Source organism: Lissotriton vulgaris, chromosome 5, assembly GCF_964263255.1.
Source record: "Lissotriton vulgaris chromosome 5, aLisVul1.2, whole genome shotgun sequence".
Taxonomy (NCBI): domain Eukaryota; kingdom Metazoa; phylum Chordata; class Amphibia; order Caudata; family Salamandridae; genus Lissotriton; species Lissotriton vulgaris.
In genome coordinates, this window is record NC_141693.1 from 13088079 (window position 1) to 13115670 (window position 27592).

The 27592-nt window shown below is 47.9% G+C and overlaps 1 protein-coding gene and 1 non-coding gene across 2 annotated transcripts in view; both read right to left on the minus strand.

Annotated features, from left to right (window-relative positions):
• Positions 1 to 3707: 3707 nt before the first annotated feature.
• Positions 3708 to 27592, minus strand: part of LOC147709995 (uncharacterized) — a 34895-nt gene continuing 11010 nt past the window's right edge. The window contains exons 2-3 of the mRNA XM_086919917.1: positions 16263 to 16574; positions 3708 to 3903 (exon numbers count right to left, since the gene is read on the minus strand). Of these exons, the coding sequence (XP_086776043.1) occupies positions 3899 to 3903; positions 16263 to 16574 (317 nt within the window). The 3' untranslated portion in view covers positions 3708 to 3898. The remainder of the gene's footprint in view (positions 3904 to 16262; positions 16575 to 27592) is intronic.
• LOC147709996 (U6 spliceosomal RNA) lies at positions 12713 to 12819 on the minus strand. The gene has a single exon (XR_015296230.1). It is a non-coding gene; the product is annotated as a U6 spliceosomal RNA (small nuclear RNA).

Below are 27592 nucleotides of genomic sequence, written 5' to 3' on the forward strand. Positions count from 1 at the left end.
TACAGAGCGTACTACATACAGCCACGCGTTTAGTCCTTGGATTGCCCCGCAGATCTTCCATCACTGCAGCGCTTCGATCCCTCCACTGGCTACCCCTTCACAAAAGAATTCTCTTTAAAATTCTGATCATAGCCTTCCGGGCCTACAACAAAACAGGCCCTAAATACCTTACCAGGCGTTTTCCCCACTACACCCCTAGTCGCCACCTTCGCTCTACCCATGACAATCTCATCCTTTCCTCTAAATACAATTTTAAAACTAAAGGTGGGAAAACCCTCAGTTTCCTTGCCACCAAAGCCTGGAATAAACTGCCTAAACCCCTCAGACAACTAACCCCGGAAAAACCTTTTAGAAAGCTTCTTAAAACCTGGATTTTCACTCTCCCTGACGACTACTCCAAAGCAGCTATCTAATCCTCTTGGACTGGTTTTCACAGGATCTTAAGCGCCAAGATGCTCCCTTCGGAGCGAACGCTGCGCTCTATAAATACCCCGCAAATATCAAATATCAAATATCCTAAACATGCTGCAAAAGATCTTCACCAGGTGGACCATCACTCTAGCTCTTATCACCAGCACTCTCTCCACTGGAATCTCCAAATAACCCCTTCACAGACTCAAGACCATCCAGAATGCCGCAGCCAGACTCATACTAAACCTCCCACTCTGCACTCACCTCACACCGCAGCTGGATCCCCTGTACTGGCTCCACTGGCACTTCTCATGTACAAAAAGTCCTCCACAACACAGGGCCAGAAAACCTGAACACCTACATACACTTTCTCCAACCCATCAGACACCTACACTCAGCCTCACATTCCCTCACACACACTCCTTGCCGAAGCAAACCTGGAGGTCGCTCATTCTCCTATATCACACCTAAAGCATGGAACGAGCTCCCTCAACACCTCAGAGCCCCCGCCTCATTTCCCGAGTTCCGCAATTAGCTAAAGACCTGGTTATTGATATTAGCACCTTGGAATCGCAGGCCCACGCACCTGCCCAAGTGCATGGATGCCCTCTCGGATTATTAGTGCCAGGGCCCAACCTTGAAAACCCTTCATGTCCCCTGTGCTGGTCAGACTCTTGCAGGGCAGGCTTGTTTTAAACACTTTTTCCAAGGCTGTGTTTTTTTGCCCACTCTGTCTAGGTTTCTCCCTCTCTCTTTACATATCCCTCTTCCTGTTTACCCATCCCCCAGATGTCCTTTCCTTTCCTGACTACCTCTCACCCCCTAAACTCGCATTTCTGAACTGAAACACTGTGTCCTTGAGCCTAAATCATTCTTGCCCCCTCTGTTGTCCTGCAATACTTCTTTCTCCACAAGAGGCGCTGTTTCTGCCACAGCCAGGGCTGAAGATGGATTTTCACACACTGTCTCTGAGTGATGTGTCTGCCTTGATTATTTCTTTATTAGTAAGGTTATTTTTTCTGCTTTTCAGACTCCTAATCTCCTGCTACGTGGCACATTCTGTCGAAGGAAAGTTCTGATGTCCTTTTGGAATATGTTCTGACTATAGAAAAACAAAGAGTGCGACCAAAAAAGAATGTCATAATTGATGTGATTTAACATGTCACTTCCTAGACCGCCACCTTCTGGTGGCAAAAGGAGCAAATGTGAGCAACTGGAAATCACTGAACGCCCCCTTTATCACTAACTGGTGAATAATACTCATCTGATGGGCCTGGGTGGAAGGCCAAACCCTACACAGAGACAAGAGTAGGACCCCTCGCACAGAGATGATGGCAGAATCCTGGACCGGCGGTGGGCCACATTGGGAGATTAATTTAGGATCAGATTTCCAAGCCCCCGCGCCACCAGTACGTCACTTTTTGTGCAGTACTGGAGGCGCATTTCACTTCTACATATTTACAAGGAGAGGAAAAGCCCCCCTGAGTGACTTTTCCTCTCATTGTAAATATGGCCCCTTCACGCGCAGAAGGAGACACATCTCCAGATTTACGAGAACTAAATCTTAATCCTAAAGAGGAAAATGCCCATAATGATTGTTATTGTACAGGAAGGTGCCCTTCCTGCGCAAAAACAATCTCCCCACGACGCAGGCACCATTGCACCATGGTGCAAGGGTGCCTGTGCCAGCGCCTGGCAGCAGTTTGTGCACCAGCGCAGGGGGAAGCACATGAATGTGCCATAATATTGTAAATATGTCGCATTTCTGTGCTTTGGAAGTGTCGCAGCGCGGCGCACCCAAAGGGCTTGAGGTGCCGCGCTGCAGCTCTTCCTTTATAGATCTTCCCCTCAGAGACGATACCTCACTCCTTAAACGACTTGCTCCGTCCTTCTGCATTCCACGCCACCCACCACCTGAATTGTATACCCCTACCTCTGACCCCAGTGCCCCTCACTGGCTCGGACTAATATGATTTTCATGTCAACAGGCAACCTGAACTCAACACCCCCTCTGTGATCTTCACTATTTCCCCTACTGGCATTGACCCCCCTCTTCCCACTCGACATTTCCTCACACGGCAACACCCCCCACTTCCCCCAGCCCAAGCTAAGGGTCATCAATCATTCATACTCTGTTTTGTTACTAAAGTCCCCCTATATCACGTGATTTGCATCCCTTGGATACTGCATTACCCTTCTTTTGTCCCATGGCGGGATCCTTAGCTCGGACCCCCTGCTCTCCAAGAGCTCTGATCCTTCCATCCCACCCCCTTTGAAATGACTCACTATCACATTTAGGAACTCAGACCATTTCAAAGACCCGTCACAACCCTGACCAACACGTCCATTGTCCTATGTCTCCACTACAATGAGTGTCCCATCATCCATTGCGACAACTTAGATGATACATATTTGTCTTGCTCTATGGCCATAATCTTATTCCTCTCGCTTTTCTTTGAGGCAATATTTTGTATCGTCTTGTGCTAAATAAAAATCAATAAATATATATATTTTTAAATGTATTCTGTTGCGGTACTCACAAATTGTTTTACAGGTTGAATTTGGAGGGTGGTAGATTTATGTCATGAAGACCAAGCGAGGCAGCAAAACAATGTAACAACGACACTCTATATTTTAAGGAACTCATCAGAGGGCGTTTGATTGAACATTGATCTTTGTTGTTATGCTTAGGACATTAAAAAACAGGGAAGATCACCAACCAGGGCAACACAACACCATAAGGGCGTAAAGACGCTTTACAAGGTAATACTCTCTGATGTAGTCCACTAGGAATTGTAAATAGATACAAAAAGGGGTAAACTGTTACTAAGCTGTTGATTATCCTTTCAAGGGACAGAACACACACAGCAGATCACCATCTGGAGAAGAGCACAAGAAGCAGAAGAGGCAGTCGGGAGGTGCCCGACTACAGGAAGCGACCAAGCCCTGAGGCATAGCAGTGTCTCGCTCTACATTTCACCCCATTCCTGTTTCTCATCTAGGTTGATTCCCATCTCTCACGTGCTGTCTAGTAGTGGTGGGTGGAAAAGTTCTGAGTGGAATTGGGTGGCATCATCTGTTGACTGCAAAGGGAGGTAAGGTAGTACTCTGAGGGGTGAGTCTGGTCCCCCCCTTCAATGAAAACGTAGATTGCATGCCCTCTGACAATCTGTGTTTGGAAGCATTAGAGTGAAAAAAAGCTTATAAAAATAATTGAAACCGGAGCAAGTTAATGTTAGAAGTTAATCAACAATTTTGATTTTATGCAGCCTGGTGTTTATTAAAGAGACAGAAGCTAAGATTATTCAAATCTCCTTTATTGCCAGCTCACAGAAGCAACAATTGAAGAATCTGGAACTTCAATAACATTCCGACGGGTTATAAAATCCTCCAAAACGTAATCTTCTCTCTTCTTTGGCATTGGGAACAAGTTAACTTCTAATATCTTTAACTTCCAAACGAGAGAGTGTTTATCACCAAATAGTTCTTATTCTGAAAAATAAAATCAAAAACAAATGTATTAACATTTGCTCAGCCAGGGAGGGTATCTTTGTGAAGGAAGGGATAATCATAGCCTCCATGTCTTTAATAAAATCCAGATTTTCTGCCCACCAGGCTGTGAAAAATCTACATTTTATGGCATGACACGGAGGCTAATATTACGCAAGTTTAAAGTGCATTTAACACATTGTCAATAGCTCTTGTAACAGGTCTAAAATAACAGCTTTCGCACATACTTTCATTGGACCAATCCACAGCTCTAAGGATATCCTGCAGACCTCCCCCTAGGGAGAAAGCTTTGGAGGCACCCTACGGGAACGTGCACCAAACATAGGAGTGCCTCTACTGACTTCTTTCATTACCTTCTTCACCTTAAACATCTTCTTCCTTAAAGAACGGCCTCACAAGAATTGATGAATGATAACAGGATTTTGCAAGACAGCAACCAGACCGCGAGCTAGGCAGGTAGCAGTGCACTGTTTTTTACATGAGTCTGTCCCCGCATTCACACCACTCTTTACTACATCACGGCCCAGGCAACCTTCACAAAGGCTTTTTTCTGTTTGTTTCTTATAACTCCTTAGTAAACTGTACTTGCTAATTAGTCATAAAGGATAAAAAATGTATACCACATTACTGTCTACATAGTCCTTGTATTGTCTAGGAGCTATTCTTTTACGACCACTCCTACACACCTGTTTTCTCTCATACATCTTCAAACCTGACAGTGTTATACTGCCACCCTTTCTTTTCCCATTTTTCCATTCAATCTCTGCACGTTTCATCTTTGAAAACCCACTTCCTCCATATTTTATTTCCTCTCCCGTATGTTTCAAACCTGCCTCGAACTTCAGCCTCCTAACACTTGACCACATTCCTTATATTGCACCTTTTTCCATCATTGATAATGAAAGAAAGCTTCGGTACCTCTTGCACCTTTTTGGGCTCTGACCATTTTGATTCTCCCTTCCTAGATATTTGAAATTGTCTCACTGTCTCTGACAAAATCCCCAAATTCACTTTTTGAGGAACTCTCCACAGCGTCTCCAATTGCTAATCCATACCACCGCTGCTTCCTTTGCACACCTTCTTTCATCGTTTCTTCATCCACCTTCACCTCTGTGCCCTTATTCAGCCATGCCATGTACATGCTTTCCTGCCCTTCAGTACTTCAGTAACACAAATGGGGGTTGCTCAGTAGTAACATGTGGAGTTGTTCTATAATTCCACACCATTTTTTTTAATTTCCTCTTTCCAATCAAACTCACTCTGTAGGGACAGTTGTGTATTCTCTGCTACCACCCTATTCAATCTTTCAACAAGACCATTTCCCGTGGGAAATATACAGCACTTCTCTTATGCATAATTCCACTTTGTGCCAGATACACTCCTCAAATTCTTTAACTCCAATTTGCAGACTGTTATCTGATATCAACTATTCTGAATATCCTTCTCTTCTGAATATTACTTTGCAGAATTCAATCAACACCTCAGCTTTCACCTCCCTCAGAAATGTGATCTCAGGCCATTTGGAAGAATAATTCATTAATACTATGGCAAATGTCTTCTCTCTGTCCACTATCTCAAATGGTCCAATGACATCTATTCCTACCGTTTGTCATGCATCTTTTGGTAAGTCCATAGCTATTACAGGCATGCCTACTACAGTATGTGACATGGGTAACCCTCTCACCCATCTTTCCATCTCACGATCTACTCCTAGCCACCAAAAATCCAATTGCACTTTACGTTTCATGGCTGACATACCGCCATGACCTTCATGCAAAGCATCTAGTAATTCACCATGCAACTTCCTAGGTACAATAAATTTGTCTCCCCTTCTTAAAAGACCATCCATACAAGATAATTCAGACCAGACATACTTATCACTTGTCAATACATCGTCCTTGTCCTACTGAGTATTCTAACCAATGGGCAAACGTTTAATGATTTCCTGACAAATGTCATCTTTTTCAATTTCAACCTAACATTCTTGTTCTGAAATTGCTTTAAAACTCACATTCTCTATATCAACAATCATCCAATCCTCTTCGATCTCATTAAAATCCCCCTGTAATGATAGCCATGATAAAAAATCAATATTCACTTTTTTTGCACTTTGAATATCTTTCACTGTAAATGTATGCTCTTGTAACCTGAATAAACACTTTGCTATGTGTGGAGTTTCATTTCCTGCACCTTTGGTTGAAAATTCATCGATTAAAGGTTTGTGATCACACAAAAATATCTAAAATGCAGAATGCCCCACCAAACAGGCCAGTATCTGCTTCTTAATAGTTGACTAATGTAACTCAGCTCCCTTCAATGTTTTAGAAGCAAATGCAATTAGTCCTTCATGGCAATTTTGCCTCCTCTGCATAAGTACAGCCCCAAACCATGCATGTCAAGTCAAGTCAAGTCAATAAATTTATATAGCGCGCTACATACCCAGAGGGTCTCAAGGCGCTTGAAGAAGGGAGGGGAATTACTTGTCAAATATCCATGTTTTAAGTTGCTTTCTGAATGCTAGGTGGTTCTGAGTAAGGTGAAGGTGAGTGGGAAGAGAGTTCCAGGTTGTAGCTGCCAGGTAGGAGAAGGATCTACCTCCCATGGTGGTTTTGTTGATGCGAGGTACAGTGGCAAGGGCTTGGTTGGAGGATCGTAGCTGGCGGGAGGGGGTGTAGAAGGACAGTCGTGTGTTGAGGCATTCGGGTCCGATTTCGTAGAGTGCTTTGTGTGCGTGGGTTAGGAGGCGGAAAGTAATCCTTTTATTTACGGGGAGCCAGTGGAGGTTTTTCAGGTGACCAGAGATGTGTTCTTTACGCGGGATGTCTAATATGAGCCTGGCTGAAGCGTTCTGGATGCGTTGGAGTTTTTTCTGGAGTTTTGCGGTGGTACCGGTGTAGAGGGTGTTTCCGTAGTCCAGTCGGCTCGTGACCAGAGCGTGGGTGACCGTTTTTCTGGTTTCGGTGGGGATCCAACGAAATGTTTTTTTGAGCATGCGAAGAATGTTGAAGCAAGATGAAGAAACGGCGTTGACTTGTCTGTTCATCGAGAGTGAGGAATCCAGGATGACGCCCAGGTTCCGTGCGTGGTCCGTCGGGATGGGTGCATTGCAATTATGGGTCGATCTTGGGTGTTAAATGGGAATAACGGTACAGCTTTACTTATGCATTCCTTAATTTCACAAAAGGCGTTTTTGACAAACTGCGAACCTAATGAATGTATTACCTTTTCTCATTATCTCCCTCATTGGTTGTACCTTATCAGTAAAGTGATTTCGACAAATTTCGCATAAAATTCTGCCAAAAATAGGTATGACCACAACTGGTATTTGTCTAATGGACTTAGAGTAGAGCATTTTCAATGGCTTCCCCTAATTTGTACTTAGGCTTAATTCCTTGGGATGAGAGAGTGTGTCTCAAGTACTCTACCTCTTGTACTGCAAATCTACATTTGTGCAATTCTACTGTTCAACCTGCATCATTTAACATTTCCAAACTTGTCTTAAGACTTCATCATGTTCATGTTTGTCACTGCTCCAAAAAATCATCTTGGAAAAATCTCAATTGATGTAATTCTCCCAGCAATTTATACATCAAATGCTAGAACACAGCGTAAGCGGACAACAAACCAAAAGGCATCCTGATAAAACAATATGCTCATTCAGGTGTAACAAATTAGGTTAAATGGTGAAAATCATTGTGCAACAATACGTGCTGGTAAGCACTGGACTAGTCATTTGTCGAGAAATACTGTCTACTTGTTACGCCAGACTTTAATTCTTCCATATTTGGCAAATGATGTTGATCAACCCAAATGTTGTTATTTAAATCCCTCAAGACTACGCACATCCTAATTATTCCATTCAGCCTGCGTACTATAACAATAGGAATCAACCAATCAGATGATTCAATTGATTTAATAATGTGATTTTTACACAATCTTTGCAGTTCATCCCACAATGAAGCTCTCAAAGCCAAAGGCACACTTCTCACCTTGTGCACTACAGGGGTAACATTTTCTTTCAAAAAAATCTTATGTACAATTCTTTTTAAACAACCTAGTTCCTGTCCAAAATGTATAGGAAATTCACATGCCCATGTAGTCACAAGATGATTCTCTGTAAGTAATACCTGTTCTTTTCCATTGGAATCTAACTGTATTCCTAGTGCATGCTGATCCCTCCATCCTAGTAATAACCTTCCTTTTTCTACTACATACACCGTACATACTCTACGCCTATCCTTGAATCCAACCTTAGCTTGGAAACATCCTATGATAGGTAACTTGCCCCCGCAGTACCCTTCAGGTTCAATGTAAGTCTTGTTTAGACTCACACAACCTAGTTTTTCCCAAATCTCCTTGTTGATCAATGTATACGGAGGACACGAAGCAGCACACATCCATATATCCATTCCACAAATATTCACCTGACATTTGGGAAGACAGTATTTGTCGTTAGCTCTCGACAATTCCCACTTACAGAATTGTGCAACATTAAAACGTCCACATCATCTTCAGAGTCTGATGACTTTTCCTCGCATTGCCCACAATTGCTAACTTGATTTATTATATTGACAGAATTTGACTTGTTTCCACCTCCACGTTTACTTATTGTCACCTCCACGTTTACTTATTCTCACAAAGTGTTCTTCTTTTTGACATTCATAACAATTTACCCTTATAGCTGGACAATTGCTGGATGTAGCAATGTGTTTAACGCTTCCATATCTATAAAATGTTTTCTTATTGGAAGAGGATGAGACCAGCCCGATACAACATGGTTCGTGATGTTTCTAAGAGGCCTTGCATCACTTCATATTGGGCATCGACAGTAATTACAACAAAACGAATGGAAGAAAAATTGCAGTGGAAATGGAGATTTGTGTCATTGCAGTTGTAGGGTAGTGTCTTATTACTTACCGGTAATCTTCATTACCCCGATTAGGGTCCTCCCCGTCCCAGTCCTTACCACGTGAGGCAGTCCTGCCTCCACCCAGCCAATCAAAACGCCAAAAATCCAAAGGTCGAAGGTGACATAGGCCCCTCCCACCCACCGCCATGCCTGTTATCAACAAGACTCAGACACAAACACAGCGGGAGGGAGGGAGGGAGGGAAGAGGACTGGGACGGGGAGGACCCTAATCGGGGTAATGAAGATTACCGGTAAGTAATAAGACATTACCCCCTCATGGGTCCTCCCCGTCCCAGTCCTTACCACGTGAGGAACTCACAAGCAGAGAACCAAGAAGAAAAAATGCAGGACACCAGGGATCCATGCAAAAGTACAAAACTTGAAACAATAAAGCATCGACGAACAGCAGCATACAAGACGCCAACAGAAATCGACAGAAGAGGCAAGAAAAACAACAAGCCGAGAAAGTCGCACAAAAGTGCGACGGGACCGCCAAAAGGCCGCCCCACAAAGCACCAGGATAGAGATCCCGCCCCATCAGCACAGGAAGCAGACACAGAACCCACAGGAGACAAACAGGGCAGGAGAAACCCGAGACTGTAGTGAACAATGGAGGCAAAACAGAAGAGCCCCGCGAACACCCAAAGAAGGGGAACAGGAGAAACCCCCACAGCAGGCAAAACAGGAAGCAACATCTCCAGCTGCAAAAGGAAACACGAAGAAACAGGCAGAAAAGCCCGAAGAAGAAACGAGCACAGGAGAGCCCGGACAACGAAGCAAAAGCTCCGAAGAAGCCGACCCACCAAAGCGCAACAACCAACGAGGAAGTCCCAAGGCCCCGACAAGCACAAACCGTCATCAACGAGCAGACAAAGCGGAAGGGGAAAAATCCCAACAACAAACCCAAGCTGGAGAAACCAGCACAGAAACAGGAACCCCAGCAGGGATTCCGACCAAGAGAAGAGCACCAGGAAACAAAAGTGCATCACAGCTCCAAAGAGAGGAAGGCCAACGCGACCAACACATGCCACAGGCCACCACAGAAGAACAGCCCAAAGACGCTAAAGACAGCCGCTCAAGAGACAGGCAGTCAGAAGCAAGTGCCAAAGACAGGGCAAAGACAGCTGCGGACCCAGAAGCAGAGTCGGAGGCAAGGGCGGCTGGCCAAACCCGACTCCCACCAGCAACAGCAGGAGCGGAAACCAAAAACAGCAAGGCCAACCCAACAACACCGACACCCCCCAAACCTCCGCAGAGCGCCCGGGAGGAGAAAAACGGGAGGGAAGGCATACAGAAAACCCGAAGGCCAAGGAAACGAGAGAGCAACCCCCGAGGACAGACCACCCCGGAACAAAAACCGGGGGAGAAGAGCAACAGGAGGGGAAGCAAAAATGACCAAACCAAGAGTCCCAAACCAAAGACAAAAGGACCTGGAACAGAGGAACAGACAGAGGGAATGCTACACGAAGCAGCAAGACATCCCAGCGCAGGGCCATTCCAAGCACCAGCGCACAGTCCCAAGCACCCACGCAATGTCCTGACAAAAGGACATGTCCCGTCGAAACGAGCACCAGACAGCACCAAACAGAGGACGGCAGGAAGCGGCCCAAGCCACCAAAAGAAGGCACAACTAGAGTACCATTCCATTAAAGAAACCAACCGCCGTAACAGGGATGCCGCTCAAGACCCTCTGAAAGACAACAGAGAAGTCGCCGCCCAGACACAAGACAGGGAAGCCCGCAGGAACAGAGACACGTATCGGAACCCCCCAAGAAGGCCCAAACAACAACGAGCCCCCGGAGCGCCAGCCCGAACAACAGACAAGCCGGCCACCAAGGACCCCAACGGGGCCCCCAACCCAAGGACAGGCAACCAAGGACAACAAGAGGAGAGAGGAAAGCAGAAATGCACCCCCCACACCAGGTCAGGAGAGCAAAGCCACCAGACCAGGGGAGAGAGGAACCAGAGCCCCGTAACCAGCAAGAAAAAGGACCCACCAAGTCATCAGAAGAAACACCAAGGACACGAGGTGCACAAGAGCCCAAGGAACCACAGCCGAGGAGGCAACCACCATCCGCCGGACACAAAACCAACCCCGAGCCGGGGCAGGAGGGAGACCCAGTAGGACCCGCAGAAGATCCAACAGGACAGAGAACAGATCCGGATATATGAAATGCCACATGAAATGCGTGTCATCCCAGTGCAGGGGCCATGTCAACCCCCTCCAGCAACGCTCAACAGAAAGCAAACGAGCCGCTGAAGCGAGCACTGAGAAACAGCCCCCCGCAAAGCGTCAAACCGGTCCCGAGGAACTGAAGCCCCCGAACAAGAATCAGACTAGGAACGGCCAGACCCAAAACGACCCCAGAAACCGGAACCAGGCCAGCAAACCCCCACAGCAGGAGCCAGCGCCGTGGAAAAAACCAGAGGAGCATGAGAGAGACCAAAAGGAAACACCTGAAAACAGGAAACGGAACTCAACCACCGCAAACCTCTGAGCAGCCGGATGGAGGGGAACGAGAAAAACAGGCGACTCCCACACCTAGGGAAGCCAAAATTACCCACCAAGAAGAGGGGAAAACCAGGCTGCAAGGGGCACAACCGAAAGGGACACAGCCACACCAACCCGACCAAAGCCCCGGGAGGCAGAACCGAACAGAAAGACCAACGGGAGCCAGGACCTGGAACAGAGAGAAAGAGGACCCCCGGCCCCACTCCATCACCGAAACCAGCACCACAGAGAGTAGTGACAAAAAATAGGCCGACGCCAAAGAAGATGGCAGAACACACCACAGTGCCAACGGACACGAAGCGACCGTGAAAACAGCCTAAAAGGGGGACGGCCCGGAATGGAAACCGGCAACCAAGAATGACGACCAACAGGAATCACCATTCTCAAAGCAGACCGGACCAATGACACCAAAGGAGACAGGTGACCCACAAGCAGGTCAACACCAGGAGCGGAACACATAACCTGAAGAGGAAGAGATGCAACCACCAGGCCACGGAGACTCCTCCTGGGCACAACATATCCGACTGACATTCAGGGGCAGCAGCAGGCGCCGCAGAGGCAGGGAGCCAAACGTAGTGCAAAAAATGCAGGCATAGGACCAAGGCACCAGGGGAATGGCAAATCACCAAAACGCAGGCCAGAGAGAAATCTCACAAGCCCCCGCCGCCCCGGTAGCCGAAGACAAGGCCCAACCATCCGGGACCGGAAGGAGGGACCCCTAAGAAAAGAACTTGCGAAGCACAGACCGAAAAAGAGCAAGCACACACCCCAAAAAGGAGAAGCAGCATACGAACTCTTGAGAGCGGAATCCACCAACCGCCCAACCCGGACCTCTAGGGAAGAAGTGACAAAGACTGCCAGGCGAAATCGTGTCCCCAGAAAAAGAGGAACACCCCGCATGGCAATGCCAAGCCACACCGCAGCCAGTACAGCCAACAGGACAGCACGAAATGGCCGGTAAAAAAAGGGAATAAACCCCGCCTGAGCAAATGAATCAGGGAGAAAGACCCAGCAACAAAACGCCAGAAATCTCATGGACCATCCCCGAATATATACCCCAACAGGGAAAAAACGTCCACGATCCCACCAACAAGAGATGATGGCATAGCCGCATGCACCAGCAGCGCAGACAGTGCAAAACAGTCCAAGAAAAACTGCAAAAGATGCTACGTGGACAAAGAGAATGCAAATTTCCAAAGCACAGCACGAAAATGAACATCCCAAGTCACATAGACAGCATTTGCAGGACTTGAACCCTCAGCACATGATAGCCTGTGACACCAGAGGCATATGACATACCAATGAGCAACAGCTCTGTGGATGCACCGGAGAGGAAGTCCCCTCAAACATGGTGAGCAAAGGAGTAAACCCCATACACGGAAAGCTTCACGAATTTGCATGTCATCCTTGTGCAGGGGCCATGCTAATCTTCTCTGTATCGTTCCAAGCCTAGAAAATGTGCTGCCGAAGCGAGCACCAGGAAAACACCCAACACACCAATAAAGGAAGTGCCCAGCAACCTCCAGGAAACACTGCCCCAAACAGTAATCTCTATGTGAGAACAGAAAATAAACAAAAAAGGGCAGCCCTGCAGTCTCCACCCACAGCCACATATGAAGAACATGGCCGCAGGGGCCGGCCGCTGCACTAAAGCACCAGCGCCGGAACGACCTGGGGCCAGAACACAAGGAGGGCTCCCCGCCCCAGCCCAGCACATGAACGGGGAGCATCCTGACCCCAGAACAGGAGCGTGGCCGGCCGGAGGACCGGAGCGGCCACGCCGGTAAAAACATGAAAAGACCATAAACAGAAGCATTTAAAAATGCAAAAGAAACACTCACGGCACCGCCAAACCATCCAGAAGTAAACAGGAACAGAGGCAGGAACCGGGAGCACCAGCGTTCCGACAGCCGTCGGAACAGAAAAAAAACAGGCATGGCGGTGGGTGGGAGGGGCTTATGTCACCTTCGACCTTTGGATTTCTGGCGTTTTGATTGGCTGGGTGGAGGCAGGACTGCCTCACGTGGTAAGGACTGGGACGGGGAGGACCCATGAGGGGGTAGTGTAAGACTGTCGGGGTCAGCAAATACGTCGGGGCACCGTTGGCAGTGTAATTTTGTACAGTGAGAGTGCCGACACGGAGAAACCCTTGGTAGTGGGGTTTGAAAACAGATGGCACAAAGGCAGCTAGATTGCACAAAGGCAGCTGGGATATTGCCAGGTGCCAGGTTTACTGACGTGCGTTCGAACTCAGAATCAGTTGCAGGGCTGCACCAGCTCGTGGGCAATTTCAAGGGAGACCCCTGCGGCGAGTCAGAGGTGTGTTGAAAGCGCTGGCGGGCATTGGTCATTGCACAGGAGGCTGCTGTGGTGAGTCGAACGTGAACACAGGGGAACACGAGTGTAATCAGCGGTCGAGACTGGGGAAGGGTCTACAATTGAAAATACAATAGAGTTTTGGAAGCTCACAGGATGGTGGTTTGTTCCTGCTGTCTGGGAGGTGCAACAGGAGCAATATGGTAGAAACTGAAACAAGCTGTTTTAAGTGAAGATAACATACCTGTACATGCACCCTATGTAAGTGACCCTGAAACACCTGTACATGCTCTGTTTGTAAGTGAAGATGAAACACACCTATACATGCACTGTGTGTAAGTGAAGATGACATACCTGTAAATGCCCTGTGTGTATGTGAAGATGATATACCTGAACGTGTCAAGTGCGTAAGTGTTGTTGCCATAAATGCACAAGCCCTGTGTGTAAGTGACCCTCACATACCTGTACATACCTCGTGTGTAAGTAAGCCTGACCTACCTATACATGCCCTGTGTGTAAGTGAAGATGACATACCTGTATATGCCCAGTATGTAAGTGACCCTGACATACCTGAACACGTCCTGTGTGTAAGTGACCCTGACATACCTGTGCATGTCCTGTGCGTAAGTGAACCTGACACACCTGTACATGTCCTGTGTGTAAGTGACCCTGACATACATGTACAAGCCCTGTGTGTAAGTGACTGACATACCTCTGCAAGCCCTGTGTGTAAGTGACCCTGGCATACCTGTACATGCCTTGTGTGTGTAAGTTAACCTGGCCTACCTGTACGTGCCCTATGTGTAAGTGACCCTGACATACCTGTAGATTCCCTGTGTGTAAGTGACCCTGACATACCTGTACATTCCCTGTGTGTAAGTGACCCTGACATACCTATACCTGCCCTGTGTGTAAGTGACCCTGACATACCTGAACACATCCTGTGTGTAAGTGACCCTGACATACCTGAACACGTCCTGTGTGTAAGTGACCCTGACATACCTGTGCATGTCCTGTGCGTAAGTGAACCTGACACACCTGTACATGTCCTGTGTGTAAGTGACCCTGACATACATGTACAAGCCCTGTGTGTAAGTGACTGACATACCTGTGCAAGCCCTGTGTGTAAGTGACCCTGGCATACCTGTACATGCCTTGTGTGTGTAAGTTAACCTGACCTGCCTGTACGTGCCCTATGTGTAAGTGACCCTGACATACCTGTACATTCCCTGTGTGTAAGTGACCCTGACATACCTATACCTGCCCTGTGTGTAAGTGACCCTGACATACCTGTGCATGTCCTCTGTGTAAGTGACCCTGACATACCTATACCTGCCCTGTGTGTAAGTGACCCTGACATACCTGAACACGTCCTGTGTGTAAGTGAAGATGACACCTGTACCTGTCTGGTGTTTAAGTGACCCTGGCTTACCTGTACATGCTGTGTTTGTAAGTGAAGATCACATACCTGTTCATGCCCTGTGTGTAAGTGAAGATCACATACCTGTACCTGCCCTGCGTGTAAGTGAAGATGATATATCGTTACATGTCCTGTGTGTAAGTTAAGATGACACCTGTACCTGCCCTGCGTTTAAGTGACCTTGGCTTACCTGTACATGCCGAGTTTGTAAGTGAAGATCACATACCTGTACATGCCCTACGTGTAAGTGAAGATGATATACCTGAAGACATCAAGTGTGTCAGTGATGCTGCCATACATGCACAAGCCCTGTGTGTAAGCGACCCTCACATACCTGTACATACCTCGTGTGTAAGTGTACTTTACCTACGTATACATGCCCTGTGTGGAAGTGACCCTGACATACCTGTACATGGCCAGTGTGTAAGTGACTCTGACATACCTGTGCATGTCCTGTCTGTAAGTGACCCTGACATACCAATGCAACCCCTGTATGTAAGTGACCCTGACACACATGTACATGTCCTGTGCTTAAGTGACCATGATATACCAGTCCAAGCCCTGTGTATAAGTGACTCTGACATACCTATGCATGCCCTGTATTAAGTGACCTTGACACACCTGTACATGTCCTGTGTGTAAGTGACCCTGACACACCTGTTCATGCCCTGTGAGTAAGTGAAGATGACACACCTGTACATAACTTGCATGCAAGTGAAGATGACATACCTGTACACGCCCTGTGAGTAAGTGCAGATGACACACCTGTATATGCCCTGTAAGTAAGTGAAGATGACGCACCTGTACAAGCCCTTGTGTGAAAGTGACCCTGACATACCTTTACATGCCTTGTGCGTAAGGGACCCTGACACACCTGTAAATGCCCTGTAAGTAAGTGAAGATGACATACCTGTACATGCCCCATGTGTAAGTGACCCTGACACACCTGGACAAGCCCTCTGTGTAAGTGACCCTGGCACACCTGTGCATTCCCTATGTGTAAGCGACCCTGACATACCTATACATACCCTGTGTAAGTGACCCTGTACCTGTACATGCCTTGTGAGTAAGTGCGGATGACATACCTGTACATGCCCCGCATGTAAGTGAGGCTGACACACCTGCACATGCCTTGGGTGTACATGAACCTTGCCCTCTCTGCTGCCACAGAGACACAAACTCACCAGTGAAGATGAGCGCGACCACAAGCACCGGCTCCGACGAGCTGTTGCAGAGGGTGTAGAGCCCTTCATCACTCCTTTTTGCGTCATCAATGACGATGCTGCCGTCATACAGGTTCTTCCGGACCCGATCCCCAAGTGCAGTGCTTTGCGCCCAGACGTCCCCCTGCACCAGGGTAATGATGGGGTCTCCGGTGCAGCTGGGGGCGGGGCCCCCAACCCGCATCACCGTGGCTGACGTCAGGCTCAAGGTTGGAATGAAGAAGGGAGCCCCCTCGGGGATGTGCACCGGACGAAATGCAGGAAACGGAGCACCTTTTGAGGGAACCGAAACAAAACATCTTTATTAGGTAAAGAACAGTGAAAGTAAAGAGCTGCCTATGTGTTTGGAAATGAAGCGAAAAGTGGGGTTGACTTCAGAGCGCTACAATGATGAGATAGAGATGGTGGGTGGGGGGGATGGAGGTGGAGGGGGCTTCATGGTTCCTGGGAGTAGGGGGGGGGCAGAAGGCCAAGGACGCGCCGCTTACATGCAAAATCAAAACTGACCCAGTGATGAGCAGGGGCTCTGGAAGTATTACAATAAATAGAACAAACTATTCAAGAATTCAATAACAACAGTAAACTAAACTACTAAACTACTGTGGAAGTTATTCCACAATTTAATCATTTATGTGCATTCAATTTCGTTTCAACATTTGAATTCATATATGTGCGTAATATGAAGTTATTGCATTTAAGACAGAATCATTCTTGTGTGTTTTCCTGGCTTAGGCTATGCTAGGTCTCAGTTAGGCCTCAACTCTGTAGTTATAAAATGGCTGCCGGATTCGAGTGCCCAATGTATTTAATGGAGAGCTCGCTGGAGGAAGCCTTCTGTTACTTTCCATGGTTCTTCCTGCGAGCACACTCTAAGCTGAGCCGGACAGGCGCTAGCAGGCACCAGGCATTTCCCCAGTGGGCCGCCAGGGTGGGGTCTGATTTTGGGCCCCCAGTGATCCGTTTGGTTACAGGGCAGTTTTTGCAGCATAGCTGCAATATCAGCCCCAGTAACAAAATCGTCCGAAACCAGCCCTGGCAAACTGCTCAGCCGCACCCTCAACCCGCCCGGGGGCCAGTCGAGCACTTTGCCAGGGCAGGTTTTGGTTCCCAGTCCGGCCCTGGTTATAAACCCCTGAATGGGGGGGGAAGGGGCGGGGGGGGGGGCTACTAAACATCGAGGGATTCTGCTGCTGATTTTCAGATGATTTATTTCACAGTTTAGGCATAGTTTGTTTATCTGATCTAATGATAGCTGTATTTGTTCTAATTTTAACAGCCTTCCTGGCTTTTGGTTTTCAGTGACTGATTGATGTATTGAACTGACCAAGCTAAAGTTCCCTCTGTATTGTACTTTACAATGACTTATAAACCTGTTAATATAGAAAACGTTGATGCTGTTATAAAAAACGATTGTTAGACTTGGCACCATTAGCGTGAGTCTCCCTTCCACTTTTTGCTGTTGCCTCATCTGTTTTTGCTGGTCTAGATGCTTTGGGCACTTTGTCACTGCTGTTCAGTGCCAAAGTGCAAGTGCTCCCTATTGTAAATTGTTATTATGGATTAGTAATTCCATGATTAGTTATTTGATTTACCTGTCAGTCCCTAGTACAGTGCACCATGTGTGCCCAGGGCCTGTAAATCAAATGTAAAATGTGGCTCAGGCCTGCCATTGCAGAGCCTGTGTGCAGTCTAAGACTGCCATGTCGACTTGGCAAGTGCACACACTTGCCAGTCCCTAAACCTTCCCTTTTCTGCATGTTAGTCACCCCTAAGGTAGGCCCAAGTTACACCTGTGGGCAGCGTGTATTGTATGTGAAAGGTAGGACATGCCCTGATGAGTGTGGCATGTCCTGAGAGTGAAATACTGCCAATTTCATTTTTCACTATTGCAAGGGTATCTGTTCCCTTAGGCCAGAATGGGCAGTTTGTTTATAACATCTTATAAACATAACTGACCCAGGGAACAAGATAGGAAAATAAAGTTTAGTTTGCCTGAGCTCTGAATGTTACTGTGCATCTTTTAGTGTGGGTGACTTTAACATTCTGTGTTTGAAAATACCACTTTTAGAAAGTAGGTATATTATTGCCTAACCATCCAGTATGCGTCTGCTAGGTTTGTGTCTTACATGTCTGTCTTGTGAGTGACAGGTGATGGGAGAGGGCTGCGGCTCCAGCAGTCTGAAGATTCAGGGCTGGGCTGAATAGGACCTGGATTGAATTTCGAGTAGGGGAGGAGATATTCTTTCACCTGCCTAGGCCAGGTCTGCTTTTAACACTGCTGTCTCCACCTCCTGCCATGAAGCTGCACCAGTGAGGAGTTAACTGGTTTTGGCAGGGTACAGACACTATCTGCCTTCAGACACAAATGATTTTTGCACATAAAAAGGGTGACCCAGACCCCAGAATTTTAGATTACTTCTGGGAAATCAAGAGGAACCTTCACCAAGGTGAAGAAACGGAGAAGCTGAAGGAGGATTACTGCCCCTGTGCTGTTTGCTGTTTGGGTTGTCCTGCAGTTGTTGCTTGCTGCCAAGGAAAGGAGAAAAAGGACTTTGCTGTTTGCTTTTCAACCTGCTTGAAGAAAAGATCTCAAAGGGCTTGAAACTGAGCTTGTCTCCTGTCTGAAGGCTCAGGGACATTAAGACTACCACAAGCTCCCCTGAATTTCCTTGCTTGGAATTCCAAACTGCAAAGAGGTGCCTGCAGCTGTTTAGGACCTCTAGAGACTGTTGATGGGAGCTGGAAGGTCGATGCAACGAGGAAGAAGCATTTAGCATCAGCACCGATTCCCGACGCATCACCCAGTCACGGAGAAGACGCGTGCCGCTTCCGCACCTGGTCCCGATGCTAGACCGAGCCCCGGAGAAGAAGCGCGCTGCATCCGCACTGGATCTGTCAAGTCGCCTAGAAGATCGTCGCAGCACCTGTCGTGCAGGGGCAAACGTTCACGTATCATCCAGATTGTCTTATCGCATCAGGCCACTATTTAGTCGCATCGCACCAGATCGTCGCCACGCATCGAGGCGAAATCTTGTCGCATTGTAACCGGAACGCAGTAAGAAACTGACGCATCCCCTCCTCTCCGGTAAGGAACTGACGCATCGCCTCCCCTGCGCTGCAGAAAGGAACAGGTGCCCTGCCTCCACCGAAGCAAGGAGCTGAAACTTCGCTTTACCTGTGATCCTTTTGTTTGTTTTGCGTGACGCATCTAAGGTACTTTGTTGGAAAAGTGTTGCATTTACAACTTGCTTTGAACTGAACTATTTCTACCATTGAAGAGCCTATTTTTGGTACTGTATTGGGGATTTTTGCCATTTGGTCTTGTTTAGATAAAGATACTTATTTGTCTAAAGTGGTGTGGTGTCCATTTGTAGTGTTCTTACTGTGTCACTGATTGTGTTGACAAATGCGTTACACACTGACCCTGAGATAAGCCTGTCTGCTCATGCCAAACTACCAAGGGGGTGAGCAGGGGTATTTTAGGAGTGTATCCCCCTTTCACTGACTAGAAGCAAGGGTCCCTATCTGGACAAAGGTGCAAACCATTGCCAACTAGAGACACCCATTTCTAACAACGATACATTCATTCATGTGAACAAAATTGAGTCTTTATTAACGAGTGTGCCAGCTGTGAACTCATTTTCCACCCCCACACACAAAGACGTAGTCAGGCAGGCATTGATGCCAAGACCCAAGGTTATTGATTGATAGGCCACAGGTGGGGTGGCCCGTAACACAGATGGTAGGCTTTTTCCGCTGAGCGTGACACAAATGGTACCCTTGACCCCTTGGTGTGATACAGGGTGTGAGTCAGATGTCAGGGAAAAAGATATCAACCTGGAAAGCTAGGTGTACCTTGGGTGTGGCCAGGGGGGACCGGTGGTTCCTGAGTTATTTTTTTTTCACATCTGTTACCATTTCCTTTGTCCCGGAGCAGATATTGACAGACTATCAGGCTCACGTAGTACTGTGCCCTGCGCAGAGCTTTCCTTGTTTACAGGATAGCATGTGCTAGGAGAGGGCTAAGACATTTTTTGACAAAGCAATCATTTTTTCTGTCACCTTTGTTAAGTTGGTGTAATATACATTTGATGTTATGGTGCTACCATTTATTGCAAACTGCATTTGTACAAGAGTTGATTAGAGACTGTCCTAAAAATTGTATTTTAACGTCTATGTCTCAATACTTCATGGGGGGGCTGAAATTTCTTTCAAACCATATTTCATGCGAAAAGTTGATATCGTTCAGATACTGTTTTTTCGTAAGTTGCTCTTTTTACCTATATTGCAACCCTTCATATGCATTTTCTTCTGTGTTTTTTTCTGTGCATTGTATTCTGTGTGAGTTGTTAGTTGAATTGTTTGATGCATCTGTGAATAGCGTTGAGCTCATAGCACGTACAATTGTAAGAATGCACCACGTACATTTTTCACTATAATTAGAACAAACAAAAATCCCCCAAAATAGCTAAGTAATATTTTGTGTATAAAACCACTAGAGTTATCATGGATTCCAAGATTAAAACACATGAAAACCTGGTTCCCCACACAGGTAAAGAAACGTTATAGGTTTTGTCAAAAATGGCACTCGCATACAAAGGCACACAGATTTCCCTGGGCCAAGGAGGGAACATTTGACACTAATGTAATAGAACATATTAAATGACACATAAAAACTAAATATCCAGGTCAAAAGAGAGATAGGAGAGAGGCACTACTAGAGTTATGGGCCATCTTTGAAGAGGCCCAGAGTGATAACCCTATAATACCAACAGCAAGTAATGCGTCAGCACCACCCCCACCACATGCAGGAATGGAGGCGCTCACACCAGCTCCACCCCCATTCGGATATTCCAATCCACCAATAGTAGGAGCCGATGGCCTCGCCAGTAAAAGACTGACAGTTAGGCCCAAGGACGAGGAACCAGAAAAGCCAGTAAGTCCAGAGACTTCCAGCACAGCCCAAGACCCTTGGGAAAGTCCCAAAAGCTTACCTCCCCTCACTACCATGCCCAGCACATAGGACCTCAACCTCAAACCAAGCATGCACCTCCACTGGTTCAGGCGAGCATACACCGCTGACAGGGAGGTTTGTGAAGGTTCTAGATAGCAATTCAGCGAGTGGGGGTGAGGAAGGGAATTTCACTCCCCTGGAAACTGATGACGACGGTGAGGCTACAGGATTTACCAAGGCAGCTGAGGAGTTTGAAGGCAAAGTACTCCCAAAAAGAACAGCGCCTGGCTCAAAGACAAGGAGGCAAACCAGCCAGGGTGAGAAAGAAAGGTGTGAGCTAAGGTTAGAGTGAAAAAGAGCCCGCACCCAGGAAGTGCACAAGAAAACAGGCTTTTAGCAGAGATCAGAGCCTCACCAATCGGTCGACAAAGGAGAGGGACCGGCCAGGAAATACAAGAGAAAGGCAGCCTGGTACTAACCCATTCAAGATGCAGGAAGAATAAGATGGCGCCCATGCGTGCACTCTAGGGGAGCTGCGTTGAGGATATGCGCTGCTTCACCTGTGCACACAACATTGACAAGTTAACCCAGAGGGAGATAATAGCAAGAGAGGAGGTGAGATCTTTGCACTTCCGCTCTGCCACCTATTAGCCTACAGGACTGAGGAAAGAGACCAATATGACAGACCTTGGCCAAAGGAAGGCTCATTTGAGCCAGAGGACACGGCTATAGCGGAGGACTTGCTTCAACATGGAGGAGGAAACCCCTAGTGAAACTTCCCCTACATGCAGGAATGCCTAAAGAGATGGAACTCCATGTTAGAGTCACCTGAAATAAGAATGTACCCGCTACTACAGAGGGGCACGGCGGGGATCATGTGTTTGTCATGGGATCTGATGGATAACGAGGGGTTAAGGACAAAGTTGCCGTTTTGGCTGGATGTAGCAGGGACATGGATTTCATGCTTCAAAGAGAACACTACTGGAATCTACCTAGCAATAGGTGATATTAAAAGTCTGCTAAGTAGCCATATCAGAGAACAGACTAACACAGTTTTCACCCAAGCTCGCATCCAAGCAATTATGCTAACAACACTGAGTAAGACAGGCCGCATTTAATTCATTCAGACACGAATAAGGACGGCCCTGAAAGATGTTCCCTGAATGCCCTGATGTGGAGGGGTTAATGGCAAAGACTATGATGCCAGGGGAGAGTATAATTGATTTCTTGAATAGACTGAGGGAACGACGGGGACAAGAGACAGGACAGACCTGGACCGATACGGGCCCACGAGTTGCATTCGTTTACAATATTCTTAAAAAGGGGTTACTGCTGGACATGGCCCTTTTTAGGGAATTTCTCTAAAACTTGAAGGGGCCTATTAGCAATAAATGGCGATTTTTATCGCTAAATGTGGTTATCGACTTTTTTTTATCGCTGGCTATCGCTGGATATTTTAGCTGAGAAAACATTCTATTAGCAACGTTTTTCTCCATTGTGCTAAAATATCCAGCGATAGCGGCAAAATGCGAGATTATCGCTGGCAATCCAGCGATATTCAAACATTACCGCCAATGGGGGCTTAATCTGATAATCCACCCCCCATTGCCTATACAGGTAAATCAACTTTTTAGCAGGCGTTAGTTTATAGCGATAATCTACTTAGCGCGATTTTTTTTCTCGCTTCGCCTGCCTTGCTAATAGGCAATAGCTGTGTTAGCGACTGTTTTCAGTCGCCAGTAGTTTGGGTGTGCCTACTTTGCATGTCATTAGCGATAAATATCGCTGACCTGCAAAGTGGGCCCCAAACCTGTAGCTATCGCCTAAAAGCTGTCGCTAACTGCTGTTAGCAACAGCTTGCTAATAAGCCGACAAAAATATTGCCGCTTTAGCTGGAAAAAGTCCAGCTAAAGCGGCGATATTGCCCTTGCTAATATGCCCCCAAGTTTTTTTTCCTCCTGTTTTTTTTAATTCTTTTTTGTGGCCTTAGGACTCTCTGCACGTTCCCTCTGTAACGCTCCCTTCCTTCACATGCTAGGTAGTGATGTTTACTTGATCGGTTTAGGTGAGGTACCTGTGAGTGCCCTGTAAAAAGTTACACCACGTACCCGGGGCATGTACTGCTGTGGCTAATAGTGGGATGCAGCACTGATTGTGCCACCCACCAGAATAGACTGTCAAACATGTATCAAACATGTACCAGGCATGCCACTGCAGGCCAGTGGGTGTTCAGTGGTGTTTATGATCAGGGTGGCATCTTTCACTCCTTTGCCATCCCTGAGTAGGACTTCCTCTACCATGAGATCACCCCAGGGTAAGCCCTGAGGGACGGAGCAAGTGGCAGGTGAACGGTCGGGCAGGTACACATGGGTGTTCCATGCCCAGGTAGTGAATAACGCCATGTGGGTTTTCCCTACTTAGGACGTCGGCACTTCCCATGAGACAGCACTGGGGTTTTGCTGATTCTCTTTTATTTAGTGGTCTTAGGGCTTAAGGCACTTTGCCACTGAAAATGCAGTATGAACGTGTGTGTGCCCTTCCTACACATGTTAGGAAGTCATGCTTACTGCTGCTTTTAGACATGTCTCAAGCCTACAATTGCCCACCTGTGTGTGTTCACCTGCACCTATGATTTTTTTAAACCTCTTTTTATTGCAAAAAAACAACTTACACATCACATTAGGCCACATTGACATTACACCAATAAGTATCATTTTTCTTCTTGTAACAAGGCATATATTTGAGTATTTCTCACTGGTACTGTATCGATAACTTACACTCCCTTGAGCAAGCATTTTATTCCTCATCTTCATCAAATATTGAAGATCTGCTCTGGGCGATCTTCATTAGATCACCACTCGAAAAGTCTTGAAGGATGAAGCAAGTGGTGTAAGAAAGGCAGGGCAGGTACTTGTATGTTCCTTGCCCAGGTCGGGAAAATACCCATGTGTGTTTTCACTACCTGTGAGCATTTCTCTTCCCTTAGGTCAACATGAGGGAATGGTTGAAGTTACTTCAGGCTGCTATAGGCTTACAGTGGATCAGCCTCATAATATTTCCTATCTTTGGATTCACAACGACAACTCCTCTTGTGTGGTAAAGGTAAATTTGTCACTAGTATCTTAGAAATACTACTTCTGGAAAGTGGGCATCTCTCTGCTCTAAAACTCTTTGTGTGCCTTTTAGTTGGCTCCAGACCAAACCCGAGGCTGGGGGAGCATGTCTGTGCATTCCCCAGGGACAGCTATGAGCATTGGGCATGGAACTGGAAAGACAGGCCTCTGCCACTTGATGGCCTGGCTGGATAGATTGGAGGGAGAGGTCTTGACACTTGGCCTCTGGAGCCAGATCATGTCCTCACTAAAGATTAGGATCTGCATTCCAAGGCCTCAAGGCAGACAGGACTGAAATTCAGGGGACACATCTGTGGTTCAAAGGTAAACCCTCTGAACCGCCCGTCCCTTCAAAGGCACACTACAGTATGACTACTGGTGCCATGTGTCTTCAGGGCAGAAACACACTTGAATGTGGGACCGGAGATCCTGGAACTACGTGGTGCACACGCCAGAGGAACCTGTTGTTCACAAGGAGGATTACTGCCATTGGAAGGGACTGTGTACCCTCCCTGAATAATGGCAAGAAAGACAAGAAAACAAAAGTAGCCTTCACTGCAAAGTCTGTAAAGTGAGCCTGATGTGTTTGGGTGTGAATAAAACCAATCTGGCCACTTTGCAACCACTCTGTCTTGCTTTATTTAGTTGTGTATTTACTTTTCATATTTAAAACCCTTTATTTCTCCCCAACCCCAGGCTTCACTTTGGAATAGAAAAATGTCAGAAAAAGGGCATTTTCTGCAAGAGTGTTTTTCTTTTTTGGATCCATTTCACAGGGAAGCAACTAAATGAAAAAAGGAAAGAGAGGTTGTGAACCATTTCTTTAAATCACGGTTTTCAGTATGTGAGGAGCAAGACAGAAAGAGAGGGAATAATAGGAAGAGAGAGGGGGCAGCTGCCATTACAGAAAAGAAGAGGACATTGTCCATGTCTTCGCTGGGCAGTAAGGAAGAGACAGAGTCCTTTTCCTTTTCTCTCCACCCGCCCGTCCACAAAGGTCCACGAATGTTCAAGAAAGCAAGCCAAGCCTTATCTTAAGGCTTTGGCTATTTCTGCCGTCCTGGGACACAGTTTTGAAAAGAAAATGTAGGGGAACGGAATCTTTTTAATAACAGAAGTAGGGGCACGCCGTGCCTTTCCGATCCCGCACACTGCAACCACTGTGTGCAGCACTTAAAGGGCCATGCTGCTTACCGTGTACCCTCAGAGCACTTCATGAGGTGAGCGGTGCTCTGAGGTGCTATAGAGAGTCTCGCCTCACACGGATCGCATGAGATGTGCCCTTGGGGGTGCCCTCCCAATGAGGGTCCGATCTAGGTCTCTCTAGGTTACCCTCACCCATGGGACCCTCTCACTCACCCCGGGGTCTCCCTCCCCACCCTGCGTCCCTCACAATATCCCTCTGGATCCCTCACACTCATCCAGCACCCCCTCACACTTACCTGAGGTCTCCCTCCTCCATCCAAGGTCCTGTCTGGGTCCCCTCACACTCACCAGTTTCTCCCCTCACACTGCCCCGGGATTCCCCTCACACTCACCAGGGGTCCCCTCACAATCACCAGCGATCCCTTCACACTCACGGGCCACACTTTATTCACCCGAGTGTCCCTCATACTCACCCGCGGCTCCCTCACATTCACGGGCCCCCCTTCATTCACACGAGGGCCCCTCACACTCACGGGCCCCCTTTCATTCACACGAGGGCTTCTCACACTCACAGGCCCCCTTTCATTCACACGAGGGCTTCTCACACTCACAGGCCCCCCTTCATTCACACAAGGGCCCCTCACACTCACCAGGGAGTCCCCTCATGTTCACCTTGAGCTCCCCTCATACTCACCCGTGGGACCCTCACATTTACTTCTTGTTCCTCACACTCAGCCGGGGCTCTCCACACTCACTAGGGATCCCTTCACACTCCCGGGCCCCCTTCATTCACCTGTGCGTCCCTCACATTCACCCGAGCACCCCTCACACTCACCCGGAGTCCTCTCACATTCACCTTGAGCTCCCCTCATACTCACCCGTGGGTCCCTCATACTCACCCGTGGGTCCCTCACATTCACTCGGGGTCCCTCACACTCAGCCAGGACTCTCCACTCACTAGGGATCCCTTCACACTCACGGGCCCCCTTCATTCACCCGAGCGTCCCTCACTTTCACACGAGAGCCCCTCACACTCACCCGTGGGTCCCTCACATTGCCTCGGGTCCTTCACACTCCCCTCGTGGGTCCCTCACATTCACTCAGGGTCCTCACACTCACCCGTGGGTCCCTCACATTCACTCGGGGTCCCTCACACTCAGCCAGGACTCTCCACTCACTAGGGATCCCTTCACACTCACGGGCCCCCTTCATTCACCCGAGTGTCCCTCACATTCACACGAGGGCCCCTCACACTCACCCGTGGGTCCCTCACATTGCCTCGGGTACTTCACACTCCCCTCGTGGGTCCCTCACATTCACTCAGGGTCCTCACACTCACCCGTGGGTCCCTCACATTCACCTTGAGCTCCCCTCATACTCACCCGTGGGTCCCTCATACTCACCCGTGGGTCCCTCACATTCACTCGGGGTCCCTCACACTCATCCAGGACTCTCCACTCACTAGGGATCCCTTCACACTCACGGGCCCCCTTCATTCACCCGAGCGTCCCTCACATTCACACGAGGGCCCCTCACACTCACCCGTGGGTCCCTCACATTGCCTCGGGTACTTCACACTCCCCTCGTGGGTCCCTCACATTCACTCAGGGTCCTCACACTCACCCGTGGGTCCCTCACATTCACTCGGGTTCCCTCACACTCAGCCGGGGCTCTCCACACTCAATGGGGATCCCTCACTCTCACCAGGGGCTCCCCGACCAGTCACACTCAGGTCCTTCCTCTCACAGTCATACGGTTGTCCCTTTACAGTCACCAAGGGTCCCCTCATCCTCATTCGGCGGACCCCGGGGCTCCCCCTATAGGAGCCTGAGGCAATGAGGCAGCGCAGGAGGTTCATGTCGGCGGGGCTGGGGAAGCATCAGTCCACCTTCGCCGCTGGGATTCTCGTCCACCCTGCTCAGAGCCCTTATACAGGACGGAGAGACTGACAGAACCCTCCCACAGGACGGACAGTGCCATGAGCGGTGGATGCCTTGGGCCTGGACCCTCACACAGGACGGACAGACTGACAGAGGCGCTCACAGTATTGACAGAACCCGCCCACACGCAGGACAGAC